Source organism: Scomber scombrus, chromosome 9 (assembly GCF_963691925.1).
Source record: "Scomber scombrus chromosome 9, fScoSco1.1, whole genome shotgun sequence".
Taxonomy (NCBI): Eukaryota; Metazoa; Chordata; class Actinopteri; order Scombriformes; family Scombridae; genus Scomber; species Scomber scombrus.
In genome coordinates this window covers 15254799-15270017 of record NC_084978.1, presented here as the reverse complement: position 1 = coordinate 15270017, position 15219 = coordinate 15254799, and the positions used below count along the sequence as shown (strand labels likewise).

At 42.1% G+C, this 15219-nt stretch overlaps 1 protein-coding gene across 1 annotated transcript; it reads right to left on the bottom strand.

The window, feature by feature from the left end:
• Positions 1–2288: 2288 nt before the first annotated feature.
• LOC133986062 (E3 ubiquitin-protein ligase RNF38-like) lies at positions 2289–14493 on the bottom strand. The gene is made up of 12 exons (XM_062425838.1): positions 13191–14493; positions 9549–9601; positions 9189–9370; positions 8100–8529; positions 6864–7004; positions 6492–6680; positions 5587–5748; positions 5372–5475; positions 4877–4958; positions 4661–4782; positions 4338–4437; positions 2289–3329 (listed from the first exon to the last, which is right to left on the bottom strand). The coding sequence occupies exons 1-12, from the start codon at positions 13477–13479 to the stop codon at positions 3267–3269; spliced, it is 1917 nt and encodes a 638-aa protein (XP_062281822.1). The 5' UTR covers positions 13480–14493; the 3' UTR covers positions 2289–3266.
• Positions 14494–15219: the final 726 nt, after the last annotated feature.

The window sequence follows — 15219 nt, the reverse complement described above, 5'->3', positions numbered from 1 at the left end:
CAACAACCTTCTGAAACTCAACACCAACAAGACAGAGCTCATGGTGGTGGCCCCAGCACCACTGCTCAGGAAGGTTGGAGACCTCACCCTGGTCATCGACGGCTGTCCCACCTCCCCATCTCCCAAAGTGCGGAACCTGGGCGTGATCCTGGACCCCACACTCTCATTCAGTTTCCACATCCAGAGCATCTCCAAATCTGCCTTCTTTCACCTCCGTAACATTTCAAGACTCCGGCCGTCACTCACCGACTCAGTCACCGAAACCCTCATTCATGCATTTGTCACCTCCCGTCTGGACTACTGCAATGGTGTCCTGTCTGGGCTCCCCAACAAAGCCCTAGACAGATTGCAGTATGTCCAGAACTCAGCTGCCAGGGTGTTAACCCACACCAAGCCCTGGCAGCACATCACCCCCATCCTCAAGAAACTCCACTGGCTGCCAATCAAACAACGCATCAGCTACAAAATCCTCCTCCTCACCTACAAATCACTTCACTCACTGGCACCCAAGTACATCACCGACCTCCTCCACCCGTACACCCAGTCACGGTCCCTGCGCTCCACCAGCAAGGACTTACTCTGCACTCCCCGCACCAGACTCAAGACCTTTGGTGACAGGGCTTTCTGTGCAATTGCCCCTACCCTTTGGAACACCCTGCCCCCTCCTATCCGTTCCGCTACTTCTCTGTCACAGTTCCAAAAGTACCTCAAAACACACCTCTTCTCTCTTGCCTACCCTCCCTAAACCCCCACCCTGCCCTTACCCCCCTTATTCCCACTCTTGTAAAGCGACCTTGGGTATCTTGAAAGGCGCTATATAAATCGAAGTTATTATTATTATTATTATGACTGACTGAAAACACATTTGACATAAAATCTTACTGGCAACAGCACAAAACCAACAAGTCGAAAGTGAACAAAAACTACACCAAAAAAAAAAAAGGGTGTCTTTATAGGGTCCTGTCTTTATCAGGAAGAATGGCACTATGAATAATAAAATGATCCTTACCTACGTCATTCTTTGTAAATGTGCTCTAGAAATTGTCTGCAGTGAAAAGCATTGACATTTGTGTTCTTTGTGCCTCAAGCAAGCTGCTTTCAAAACTGCAGCCATTTCATCTGCAGAGCCTAGAGGTGACATCTGCCTTTTCAAATTCGACTGCAGATTTCCTGTTAAATATACTGTATTAGTATGTACAACAACACAGCTCCCATAACTGGTAATCAACAAAAGGCACAAGACAACAGGTGTGCGCTGCTAGGGAAATATCTGTGTGTGGTCAGGGCCACAAACACGTGCAAGTGACGGAGGAGAATCAGGCACAAGCTGTGAGTGCCTGTGTAGACCAACCATATGAGGACATTTATTTGCTTTTTTTTAATATTATTGAAGTTTAAAGGGGAATTTCTCTGATAATACACTCACTGTTCATAAGGTTGTTTAAGGTGGTCTTTGATTGATTGCTCCAACTCCTTGGTTCTTTCACTTGCAGATTCATATATAATCATAATCTTACAAGTGTACTTGTTTATTTTATTAAGTTTACCTTAATCATTCATCTTATGTATTTAAGCTATGTAATGCACTGTAGTACATTATATATTTTTGAATGATTCCATAAATGGACTGCTTCATATTTTAGGTTTAATAAAGTCTTATTATGCGTCACTATTGATATTGTTAGTTGCTCTTTAAGTTGCTCATTCATGCCCCCTTCCTTAGATTTATTTATTGTGGTTGTTTTAGAGGCACGCACAGGTTTAACAGTGGAGTCAAGAGTCAGATGAGAACCTCAGAGACTGAAGCTGGGAATGCTTAATACCTACAGAAGGGAGAATGCTACACATCAAGAACTCAGGATTAAAACAATCTGTGTATCCTTGTGGAGGGTGGTTACTATTTAAAGACACAGCTGTGTCATTTCATCAGAAATGGCAGCTCAAACGTATTTTTCTGCGACAAGGCTGTTATGTGCATTTTCTGTTTAATAAATCCAATAAAAATCTTTACTGTTAGCAAAAAACATATTGTATATATATATATATATATATATCCAGATGCCAAAGTTGCGGTCCTAGTCTAGGACCGCAACTTTGGCAGATGTTGAGTGATGGTAATCAGGAAGAGCAGTGACACCACCTAGTGGCTGTTTGAAGCCATCACAACACCAGACCAAAACCTGTGGAGCACTAGTCTGTAGTCCACCTTCATTTAGTATCTAACATATAAATCCAGCACTAGCTCTTAATCTGCTGTTAAGAAAAAAATATATATTCAAAATGCAAAGTTTAAAAAGTTCATATCAAGCCTTTTATTTGGTATACAGATATTCATAGATTTATACAGTATATATAGATATATGTATATATTTATATATATATCTCATGTGCCACTGCAAAGTCACAGACAAACTTATTTTTGCTAAGAAAAGAAAGGAAAAGAAAATATATTTAATGTGCTTAATTTCAAAGTAGTGCTGTGAAGCGCTTGTAATGAATGATGACCAAAACCGGAATGATGAGGTAACTGCCAGGCAGGAAAACAATCACTTAAAATGGTCGAGTAATAGTAATAATAATTAATAACAATAATAATAATAATACTCTACTGAAACAAGCGGATCAAATAGGCAACCGAGAAGTATAGTGGCAGCATGGACCCTTAGTGTCAAACTAGAGAAAAGGCTTAAAGTCTATAACATACATACAGTATGCATACAGACAGACAGTGCATAAACGTACAAACAGGAAGTTAAGTCAGTCACTCGTGGGAGCAAAAACTCTCAGATGTCATTCACACACACACACACACACACACACACACACACACACACACACACACACACACACACACACACACACACACACACACACACACACACACACACACACACACACACACACACACACACACACACACACACACACACACACACACACACACACACACACACACACACACACACAGTGGGTCAGACAGGTAATTCACTGAAAGAGGTGAGAGCCTCCATGCATGTGAACAAAAAGGAGGGAGAATGCAAAAAGGGAGAGCCTCCATGCATGTGAAAAAAAGGAGGGTGAATGCAAAAAGGGAGAGTGGATGGAAACAACTTAAAAAATGAAGGGGCAGAAAGTGCTACACAAAAAGGAGAGGAAACAATATGTGGGTGTGTGTACAAACACACGTGTGTGTATGTTTAGATCAGGAGCAGACAGTGCTGAATGTGTTTGACAGACAATTCTGAGTGTCTGGCTCCGTCATGTGATCACTCCGAGTCTCTCTGGACCTCAGAGGCGTCCGCCCGACAAATGGGACACGTCCTGTTGGCCTGTGGATATAGAGATGAAACAAAAAGTTAGGTTTTGTGAGGCAATTCATATCTTCAAACATTAGAACATTAACTAAATACTAGATTTCCCTGTAAAGAAAGGTTTTGGCTACAGATTTCATACTGGTGATTTGTATTCCTGATAACCCAATTCACACTGAGGCTTTGGGCATCATCTCATGCTTGTAAATCACAAGACACAAGATGTGTTTTCATGTTTGTCTTTTTTAGCATTTTTGGTGGGAAGTCACGCGTTGAGGTATGTGTTCAGCTTTTTCAGATGTTCCTGTCCTGGAGTTTAATGTGGTTTACACATTTTATTAACGTTTGTGACGTCCGATTCTCACAACACTTGTATACTTAAGAGGTGCCTGTGTCACTCAGTTAACACACACTTGGACAGAGAGTGTGTTTGTGATGTTAACCAAAAACAGTTTTCTCTCTTTTAGAGACAATGAGGGTCATTATGTGTCAAGTCAGACAGAATCCAGATAAGTGACTGCAGCACCATCTCATATTTTGCTCAAAGTTTGTCTAATTAATGTTTGGATCCCAAAAGTAAGGCCTCTGAAATATCTGTTCAAATTCAATATTTTCGTATTTTTTTAGCCCTTGAGCTTATTTTATTTTTACAGCCTCAAAAACACTGTATATGGGAAGCCATGTTTGTAAATAATATCAAGGGCTGCAAAATATATGAAAGCATTTGAATAGATATTTTATAGGCCTTGGTTTTAGGGTCCATTCATGATAAAGACAATGTTTTAGAAACATCTGAGACAGTGCTGTAACAACCTTATCTGATTTGACATTAAATGACCAATAAATACACGACTAATGCGTCTCCAAATGCAGCAAAACAGTCATCAGTGTGCTATTATGTGATACATTTGTTTTGAGACTCAAATTCACCTCCAAACAATGTGTAATAAGCCATAGACTAAATCATGGGTTACATATCTGTAAGCACAGTGTTAGTCAGCGGTGGTCTATGGGAGGATTACTTACCCTCAGCCACTTGTCGACACACTTCCCGTGGAACTCATGGCTGCAGGGCAAAACTCGCAGCAGTTGGCGGGACTCAAAATCACTCATACACACCACACACCTGCAACACAATAGGTATTAGCAGGTCAAGTATGGCAACACAAGAAACTACTTGTGTAACAAACAGGAACCAAAAGCACATTTAGGTTTAATTGTTACTGATTAGATGGCAGAATTTAGGAAAGACACTTAATTTATTTAGATGATCAAATAAAGTGGGAATTTAGTTGTAAGAGCCTTCACTATTAACATCTGATGATATGGTGGCATTAAAAGGAACTTACAGTGTTTGTTCAGACTGATGGTTATTAGGATTGAACCGATAGGAGGGAAGCTGTTCAATGTCTCCTTTCGTCAGTCCTCGGAGTTTGGCCTCTCCCAGACGCTCAGCGAGGTTCAGGAGGGCCTGTGAATGAAAACATCAACAACATCACCAACGATCAGAGTCTGCATCAAGCAAACATATAGACAAAAGGATAAAAACATTCAAAAGGACAGACCTCATAATTTTCCACTTCTCCATCATCTACATCCAGCTCTAGACTGATTGCAGGACCTGTGGGCTGGACTGGCAGCATTGAGCTACAGAGGGAGAGATTTAACACAGAACTCCTGATGATCAGTAAGTAATTAAGCAACTAAGCTGTGTAGTTGTTAACTTTCTGTCAAAGGTTTACAAATAGAAGGTATGATAGCATTCATATTGATATGAAACAGGTGATGACAAGGAATCGCACATCATATTCTACAGACTTAAGAAGACATCTTTATTCTTAAAACTGCTGATTTTCATAAGGACGACAGTTGGTTAATTTCCTTGTCTGTTTAAACTAAAGAAATATTAGTCACGCAACAAAATCATCAACATCATGCAGTTGATTACAAATTTCAAAAGTACATATCAAAAGGTCATCTACTAACTTTAAAAATTAGAAATGCAACCTTTTCTTCTTAACAGTCTTCTCTTAGACACAATCATTTACTGATGTACTTACAGGAAGTAAGGCAGGAGGCTGGGGTGGTAAGGCGAAGGTGGCAGTGGCTGTTGCGAGCGGTACCGTCGCCCAGGGAGACGTCGAGGAATGAAATTTGGATAGGACTACGACACACAACACATACAAGTCATATCATTCATTTTTGCAGAGTGCATCAATAAAAACTTTTCCAAAAGAAGGGATTAATTATTTATTTATTTATTCTCATCACTCACCACTCCGAAGAACTCCTGTGGTAGGGGGTCATGGGAGAGGAAGTGAAGCTGTGTGGAGTGTGGGGTGAGGGCTGGGTGGGTGGCAGGGGGATAGTGAAGACCCGCACCCAAAGACAGGTGCTCTCCAAGCAGCTCCACGTCATTCTCTATCCTCTGTAACGGCTGGAGGAGATGAATGGAAAAGCAAAGGTAGTTGGAGGAGGAAAAAGACACATTTTACGCGGAATACTTGTCTGAGAGGGAGTCCCTCTCCACTCAAAAATATATTTTTCTTCTTGTTCCTTCGGTTGAATATTTCACTGTGCAGAATGATGTATGTGCAGGGTTTGACACTAAAAGGCTGGTTTCACATTAATCTCTTGAATAAATAATGTTTCTCTCATCTTAAATCTAAGTTTAAGATGTGTACCTTTGAGCATGAATTGTGACATTACAACTAGTTTGGAGTTGTGTCTAATAGAAAAAAAAAGTTCAATTATCTTTAAAATAACTAATTTTAAATCACCTCCTTCTCCCTCATAAAAAAATCCCAGAAACTATGAATATGCAAATATATTTAATTTCTAGTTTTCCTACTGGGTAAAAAATGTCTCCTACTTCACTATAAAATTATTTGTGATGCCAAAAATCATGATTGTAGGCCTTTAAAATTGAGTCTTCAATGAGCACTGAGAAACTTTCCACTTTTCAGCAGATACGTCACTCTGCACAGTGAAACTCAGATATTTAACCGTAGGAACGAGAAGGACCAAGAAGACCTGATTCTCTGGATATTATCTAATACGTTAACATAATGGCACATTTCTTCAACTCAAATGTATAGCAATAATAGTGCAAAAAATATTTGGCTTTAACAATGTAAAAGACAAACCAGACACTCAAACAACATAGACTTTTCTACTCACCGATCGGGCCTGCTGTGTCGGGTAGGGTCCAAACTGTCCAGGCTGGGGAAGGTGAGGTGGGTGGTGGGAAAGGTGTGTGGGTGGATGGGGGAGGTGGGGAGGGGGAAGCAGGAAAGCCGGGTCGCTGGACAGCAGAGATGGGAATGGGTAGGGCATGGGTAAGTGCTGCACCGAACAAGTCTGAAGGACCTGACAGAGACCAGAAAGAGAGAGGATGTTTCAGTAGAGAACGCTGCCGACAGTATTTAAGAACTGCATCTGAAATAAATGATGCTGGCTGATCAAACAAAAATCAAGTTAGACACTCAAAAAGATATGCAATGACTGTACTATCTGGAAAAATGACTTTTCCTTTGTTAGACCGACACTTACAGGAGGAGGTACGCTGCAGACGGGATAGTGTTGTCCACTGAAGACCACCGAGCATGCTGGGATCTGTTGCGGGGCAGAGCGAGGTGGCAGGCCAGGTGGAGCACCGGGAGGAGACACAGGATATGATACTGGAACTGAACCCTAAAAAAATAAAGAAAATATCCTCAGCTTTATTCAGCCAGACTGTGATTCAAAGCTGAGCTGGAGTTATGATATAGAGGTCCTATTAACATCCTCTAGGTAGAAATTTAAACACATCAGAACATCTTCTATCAAACAAATGTGTCAGACTTTTTTATACCTCACAGACCTCTTTGTATTTGTAATTTAATGATGATTATGAGAGGATGTAGCCTGGTTCCAGACAACAGAATCACTGCCCATGGCTCTGATTGTTCCAGCAATTCAAACAGTAAATGAATTCAAATAAAACTGATTGTGGTCAAACACCTGCAAAACTCACTTTTTCACCTGCAACAGCCTCCAGGTGAAAATTACCCCTGCAGCAATTATGACTAACGTTAAAGTTTATCAACTTATGTGAACTCTTCCAATCAAATCCAATTAGTGCTATTAAATGTTCACATTACCACCAGAATTAGTGATAGTCAGAAAAAATTTGTTATAAAATGAATATGAAGCTTAAAATTAAAACGAAGTCCTGCTTGTATCTGGCTCTATGCATTGATTGATGATACCAGCCCCAGTCTCTCCAGGGTGAAGTTTTCATTTTGCCAATAAACTCCACCACCCAGGCCTATTTAAAAACGTATTTTCACTGAATCATCCCACGCTGGGAAAAAAAAAACAGACAAGTCAGACATGCTAATAGACATGCCGACATCACTTAAATGAATCTTTCTCCTACACTGTGATGAGTTTACCTTGATAAATGACAGGAAATGTAGTTGCTGGTAAAACTGTTTCAAGATCAAAACAGACACCAGTGAAACATTGGGGGGGGAAAAGACATTAATCATACTCTTTGTGGTCAACAACTCCAACTACAAACAAGCTAATATGCCCATGAGTAGCTGATCTTACATTTTTCAGTGGTCATATCCACACATATGAGCTGCACAGGAAGATGACTTTTGAGAATCACACTGTTTTCAAAGCACAAAACAACAATTGTAATATTTTTTTTCTTTCTTTTAAATAACTCCTTACCATCTCAAAATTGCTCGTGTCAGAGGTAAATGTTTTTTCACATAAACCAACGTCTTTTATACTCACCTGCTCGTGGAGGTCCAGCACCACACTGCTCTGCTGCTGGGATGGGTGGGCGTGAGGGTGGGGGTGCTGTGGATGTGCCGCGGGGTGCAGCAGCCTGGGAGACAGGTTTGGTGACTGATGAAGGGGCCTTGGAGAAGGGTTTGGGGGATGGTAACTGGGGCGCTCTTCAGGCCCTGGCCCTGGCCCTCTGGGAGGCTGCTGGCTGTAGGGTGGGTAGCCCTGAGGGGGAGCCGGGTGACGATAGTTCTCATCCTGGTGGCCTGGCGACGGGCCGTGATGGGAGTGCAGGTGGTGATGGTGGTGATGGTGGGCGTTTGGATGGTGATGGTGGTTGTTGTTGTTGCCGTTGTAATGATGGTGGTTGTTGTGTGCGTGGTGGTGGTGGCGGGTCAGACGGTCTCTCCGGCCACGCTGCCGTCTCATTGGAGGGCTGAGGTGGAAAAAAGAGGGGAAAACTAAGAAAGAGGCAGTAGGAGCTATATAGTCATTTGCATCATCACAAATACCAGAGCTTTCACCTACTGCAAAAAGTTACGCATTTAGATTTTTGGCATGCAACTTAAATTTAATTAAAGACAAACTCATTCAAAACATCAACACACACTTTAACTTAGCATTAATAAACATTACTGTGTAAACATCACGAGCGCACTGCAATATATTCAAGCAGTTTGTTTGATTTAAGACCTTCAATCAAAGTCTAAATGTATTCAATGAAGCGCTGCCACTAATAATTATTTTCATTATTAATTAATAATCTCACAATTATTTTCTTGATTCAGTGATACATAATTAAATCCTTCACTTCAAATGTCATATTTTGTTCAAAAATGACCATTTACAATTGTATAAACTAAAGACAAGCAACACATCTTCATATTTGAGAGTCTGGAAACAGAAAACATTTGGTATCTGTACTTGAAAAGCAATAAATCTGTTATTAAAATAGTTTTAACCAACATTTCACTAGTACCTATTTAGCACTTTGAGGCCACATACATTACAAGAAAAAATTCACATAGATATTTTTAGATCACACATAGATATATTGAAGTGGGTTTTTTGTCACATACACACACACACACTCACCTGCGACGGTTGCGAACAGGCGTGTGGCATCTTTCTGGCATGTAGTGGGGGTGTGGTCTGCGACTGGGAGGAAGCTCCCAGGGTCGAATGGGAGAGGAAGGGGTAGAAGGAGGGGCGGAGTTAAGATCCAACATGGACTGCTGGGAAAGACGCTGCCTTTTCGGGCTTGGGCTGTCTTCCATCTGCACACAGAGGTGAAGGAAGAGGAGGGGAGGAGGAGGATGGTTGGTCAGGGGGAAAAAAACAAAAGGAGGACAGACAAAAAAAAAAGGAAAGGATGAATAACAGAGAGAAAACAATGACACACAATTCCTATTCAGCAAACCGAGGCAACAGGCAGAGGTCATGTTTCATACTTACTTTGTCCCGATCCTCGCTGCAAACGTTATCTGGATGAAAATGTAGCACTCCTCCTGCAGGCCAGAGAGGTAGAAAAGAAAAAAACCTAATCAGATAAGATAGAGCTGAGAAAAACATCAACATCACAAGACACATGGCCATACGCTGGCTAAGCCAACAGAAATACAACAACACAGAGACAGCTGGTAGCCTTTGATTTGGTTTCCATTCTATGAATGCAGCGGATGCCAAAAAAGTGATTATTGTGATGCAGCACAGCTTTGGCTGATCTGCTTTAACAATTCTACCACCTTGACGACACTAAATCCAACAGTGATAGCAAAAACCACATCTGACATCTTGCTAGCCAAACACTCCAGCCCCCCTGCCTTCAGTAAGGGTGTCTTCCAAACAGGGTTTTCAAACCCCTGCTTGAAAAAAGAAAAAGACGAAAAAAGAAGAAAAAAAAGCAGCAGCAGAAGAGAGGAAGCCATCTCTGGAAGATGTCATACTGGACTCATTTTCTCTGCCTCTCACAGACAAATCATTCCCTCTGATCCACAGAGAAAAGCATTGAGCTCTCAGCTTTCCAAAGTTAGCAACACATTAGATTAGTTTGAATCCCGTCCATGACTCTTCATCAGCACTAGAGAGCAGTGAAGGCAGGCCCTTAGCATCGACAGAAGTCTTGGGTTCGAGTCCCTGTGTTGAGAAGTGTCGTTGAGCAAGACAGCAAACCATTATCAGCTTTTCAATAACTGCTCACCCTGTTCATTGATGTCCTCTTATATATAAAAATCTCTCTACAAAAACTAAATGAGCATCACAAAAAAAGAGATCTTCATAATAGCTGGATTTCTTTCCTTACTTATACGATTGAGATTGGCATGTTCCCAAAAACATTTTTTTAAGGATACAAAAAGAAAAAGCTGAGAGAGAGATATTACATCTTTGAATAAAGCGATAATGTCATAAACATAATCTCAGAAAACCACAATGCACTCACAGCTGTTTATCTGACAGTCCATATGTGCAAATCTGGATGCAGTGTGTGCACAGACATTTCTGCAGCTTAAGAAGGATGTCCTTGAACTCAGCTGACAAGAGTTTCCTCTAAGCAGGGCCCCAAAAACCTTTAATCACCAAAAAAAATGAAAAAAAAAAAAACTCTCCTCCCTCATCTTTCCGTTTCTCCCTCTATGCCTCCCCCATCCAAACAGCTTCTTCTGCCTCCTCAGAAACAACAGATCTGAGAGAAACCCCACCACCACCACCACCCCTCAACCCCCACCACCCCTTTCTCGCCTTTGCGACGCCACTCCAGAGCCATGTGAAGTCTGTCGATAGTGACAGCTCAAAGACGCCCTGCTAGTGGTTGCGGAGAACAGAGGGACAGGCGGTTGACTGACTAGTCGACAGTAGGGGCAACACGCTGGCTCGCATCTTTATTCATCTACCATCCCTTTGCTTGGGACCTCATGGGGTCCTGGTTCTGAGCTGCTCGTGTGTTTTGTGGAGAACTAGGTCTGTTTATGCTGATTCACCTCAGGGCTGTGGGAGAGGGGATGGTAAGGCGGACTGGACGGATTCTGTTGGCAAGGAGACACGACCTTGTTTCCTCCGAGCATGGCTGCTGGGGAAGACTGACACCATTTTTTTATTTTTTTATTTCCACAACTGACAATCACGTCAAGCAGAATAGTCAACTTTGAGTATCAGCTGTCACCTCACAGCAAGTTCTTCCTGGTCTTTCACTGAAATACAAGGACTTGAGCTATTATTTAGGAGAGACTTGCCAGAAATAGAGAATCTATTTAACCCCATAAATTGTATAGACTTTACATTAATATCAGTATTAATGAAAATCTGTAACATTTTTTTTTTTTTTTTAAATTGGTGGCTGCTACGTTGCTACGCCAGAAGGTTGTGGGTTGAAATAATCCCCATTAAAGCTATACTGAGTGATAACATGCTTGAAAGTGGGGGAGTGAAGGAAGAGGATAAATAAAAAAACAGAGGTAAGACAGAGTGACACATTCACAACTCCCCCAATGTGTATGACACAATTCTTTGAGATGCCAAAAAGAAGTAAGCCCAGACAAACACTCACACAAAGCACATGTTACACACACACACACACACACACACACACAAACACGTTTCTCAAAGTGAGAGACTACAGAGGAGTTTGTGTGAATGACTTAAAGAGTGTATCTCCCAGCTGTGTGATCTGCCTACATCCTCGTAGCAGCTGCATATGCCTCTTCCTTGATGGTTGGGGTGTGTGTGTGTGGGCTATTTTCAGTGTTTGGCAACAGTATTGCTATTAAAACAGGGACCCAATAAAAGCCTGCTTTCATGCATTCGTTGCACTTTTTTGCCTTTGGGGCAATCCAATCTGGTGTTACAGAAGGCTTCTCCGGTCACTTTCTAGTGGTCGGCATCAAACACGCAGAATGGTGTCAGTGGTAAAAGAAATGAAAAATAGCTTTCAAAAGGATGCTGGGATGAAGTCTCTCCAGAGATTTCATACATTTTCCCCCACATATGTCTTGAGGGTTTTTGGAGAGTATTTAATTGTCTCCTCAGGTGAGTTTGGGTCGGGTCAACGCTACAGTGGACTTAAAGTCCAACAGCATGCCAACACAGGTCTGTTCATTCATCTGTTTGTTTGTGTTTGGATAATGTTTTAAAACTACTACACCTCATCATTTCTAACACTACTCTACCCTAATTCACCAGATGAGAGATCTGTTTAATTGTTTTTAGGATGGTGAGGGAAGTACACAGCTTTGCAAAGGCTAAAGGGTAACTTTAAAGACCTGAATAGCATTAGGGCTTAAATATGATAGGGCTGGTGGTACAAGTAAGGAAAACGGTGCTATTGTTGTGCTTGTGTCACAGCAATGAGCAGTCTCAAACAAAAAACAAATTAAATTAAAATGTATTAAAACATTAAATAAAATTGCTAAACGAAAGAAATTAGATTTCACAATATTTAAACCCATTCAGGGCTTGTTTCAAAGATACAAACTGCTCTTTTAATCAGTCTATAAACATTTCCATCGACCAAGCAGCAGATCTATTCATTTAATTTATATTCTCTATGTCTACATATCACTATATAAAACCATCTCAAACTTTAATTCTAATTTAAAGACATGGAGGGTTGCTTCCTTACTTTAGCAGGAGTAACATAATATAACCTGCAGGCCTTTCAACAACACATTTTTTGGACAATCTGCAGTGCTAAATTCACACTGAGGACCAGGATAATTAGCACTGTGCAGTGAGATATGAGTATAAAGCCAGGCAATGACATACAGACAACGTTCAGCATGCCCTTATTTACCTGAGTAAATGCTATCCAAACCTCTAAAACAGAGCCTCCACTACAACACCTGACACTGCATACAGCTGGCCGTTCAAGCAACAGCTGGCATTGGAAACATCAAGCCTTTTAGATAAATATCTCAAAGCCTGCTAGTGGTCTTTCTCCCTCCCCCAGGGGTCTCCCTCCCCCAGGGGGTGTATCCTGAATGAGTGTGTGTGTGTGTGTGTGTGTGTGTGTGTGTGTGTGTGTGTGTGTGTGTGTGTGTGTGTGTGTGTGTGTAGTGATGCATTTAGCAAGGCTGCAGGCCCTGTTTGTTGAAGCCTGCTTACCGGCCCCGGGGTGTCTGTGAGCTCCGTGCGATGAGTGGCGCTGCGCCCCTGCGGACAGGTAGCTCCCCTGGGTGTGCTGCTGCTGCTGGCTCTCCGCGTAGCTGCGGCCACCGTGGTGCGGCGCCCAGCCGGCGTTGCTCTGCTGCGGGTAGCTGACCCCTCCTCCGCTGGCGTTCATCATGCTCCCGTTACCGACTGCGTTGCCGCTACTGTTGCCTCCAACGCTGCTGTTCATGCCGAAATGATAGAAGCCAGACCGAGACCGCGACCGAGTCCTCGGGGGGTCCATGGCTGGAGAGGAGGAGGGCGGTGCTGGTTGGACGTGATGAAGACAGGCTGGAGAGATGGACGTTCAGAAACGGGCAGGATCCTCCCTTCTCAGCCCGTGTCTCTACCCAGCTAGTTACCTCTGCTGACGGCCGGAGGAGTGTTTTCTATTGCATCTAAAGCTTGTGTTTTAATATGAGAGGAGACACCTGGAAGCAGCCCAGGGAAGCTTATGTTGCACAAGCACCATCCATTCTTCTTCCCTTTTTTAATTTCACCACTTTTCAACGTGCATAAGTAAATATAAACACCCTCCTTATATCTGCATGTAGTATGACAACAGTAATGAAACAGGCTGGTTATCTCTGGTTAATGTCGTTACCACAACAACAGGCTCCCTTTTGTCTGATCACAGCGGAGCTCTAACTGGCTTAGACACAGTGAAATAAAGTATTTTAAACCCATTAATAGATAGCAATTAGGCCCTAAACAAGTGCGCCCATTACCGACGCATATATAAACATGAAATTGCAACTGACTGAGGTGAATATCGCCACCAGAAAGCTGGCCAAGTTAAATACTTAAATCCTTCAACACAAGCAAGATGGCTAGCTACCGAGCGTTAGCAAACTAAAGGAAACCAGCTGCCCTGATAGCTGGCTGTGTAACAAAGTTATTAGCATAAGTTCGTAAATAAATTACAAATAAACTGCAACAGGTAGCCTACCCTAAGTGGTAAAGTTACACCCCTTGGCGCTGGCTAACTATACCTGCTCGTTCATTAGCATAATTTCTGCTTTTTCCAGCTAGCCCAAGGCTAACAGGAAGCAGGATCTGGCAGGGAAAACAAGTCCAACAGTGCCGACATTACCAGCTAGCAAACGTCGCACTGTATCGATGTTAGACTGCAGGTTAACTAGTGCTACTGGCAGATTAGCTCATACCGCATGAGCGCAAAAGATAGCTACCTTATACGTCAAGTAAGCTGGACAATATTTGTCCAATTTAAATCCCCTCTCGTATTCGCTGTCGAGTGTTTTCTCCGGTCAGCGGGGAGTGTAGTGGAGATCAATCAATGGGAGGCTCACATCTCTGCCCAGTCACTCCCAATCGATCACAGACAAACATGTAGCTCCTCACAGGACAGTCCCGCTTTATACTTGCAAGTAAATCACACAGACTCGACCGCAAGGTGACCTTACAATCTGTACAACACGCCGCAAAAAAAGATATATTTATCAGCGGATGTCACAGTCGATTTTTAGGTAGCCACTTGTTATCAGATTTGACTACTTGTGCCTGGCATACCGCGGGCATCTGCTCAGCTCATTAATAATTCAGCAGCTTCATACCAGAAATACTATAAGCTCTGAAAGAGATCAGCTTCATACGGCTTCGCTACACACCCCTGAGCTGGAAGACCAAATTAACCTTTGCCTCATATGTTTTATTGTTACCCTCATATGTATTTAACATATCAAACGTCACACAATCCTCTTCTATCTTTCAGCAAAAATAACAATTTTTTTATTTGTAAATTCACATTTGTCTTTGCAGTTGGCGAGTTGCTGTAACGGCGTTACGTAAGTTATTTACAAAATAAATGTAACTGTCCGTTAAGTTACTGAGAAATATGTGTAACAGTTACTTAAGAAAATGCTGATGATTACAAAGGGGGTTACATCTGATGTCAGACCTTCAAGATTTTGCTCAGGAGGGTTTTTTCCTCATTTCTTTAAATATGTAACATGTTGCTGAATAC

Bases quoted from the DNA above. Each gene is read 5' to 3' on its own strand.
- LOC133986062 (XM_062425838.1), bottom strand. From the start codon at position 13,479: ATGGACCCCCCGAGGACTCGGTCGCGGTCTCGGTCTGGCTTCTATCAT. The intron at 5,476-5,586 runs GTGAGTGATGAG...TGTGTGTCGTAG, and splicing joins CACAGGAGTTCTTCGGAGTG to TCCTATCCAAATTTCATTCC. The intron at 4,783-4,876 runs GTCTGTCCTTTT...TTTCATTCACAG, and splicing joins GAGAAGTGGAAAATTATGAG to GCCCTCCTGAACCTCGCTGA.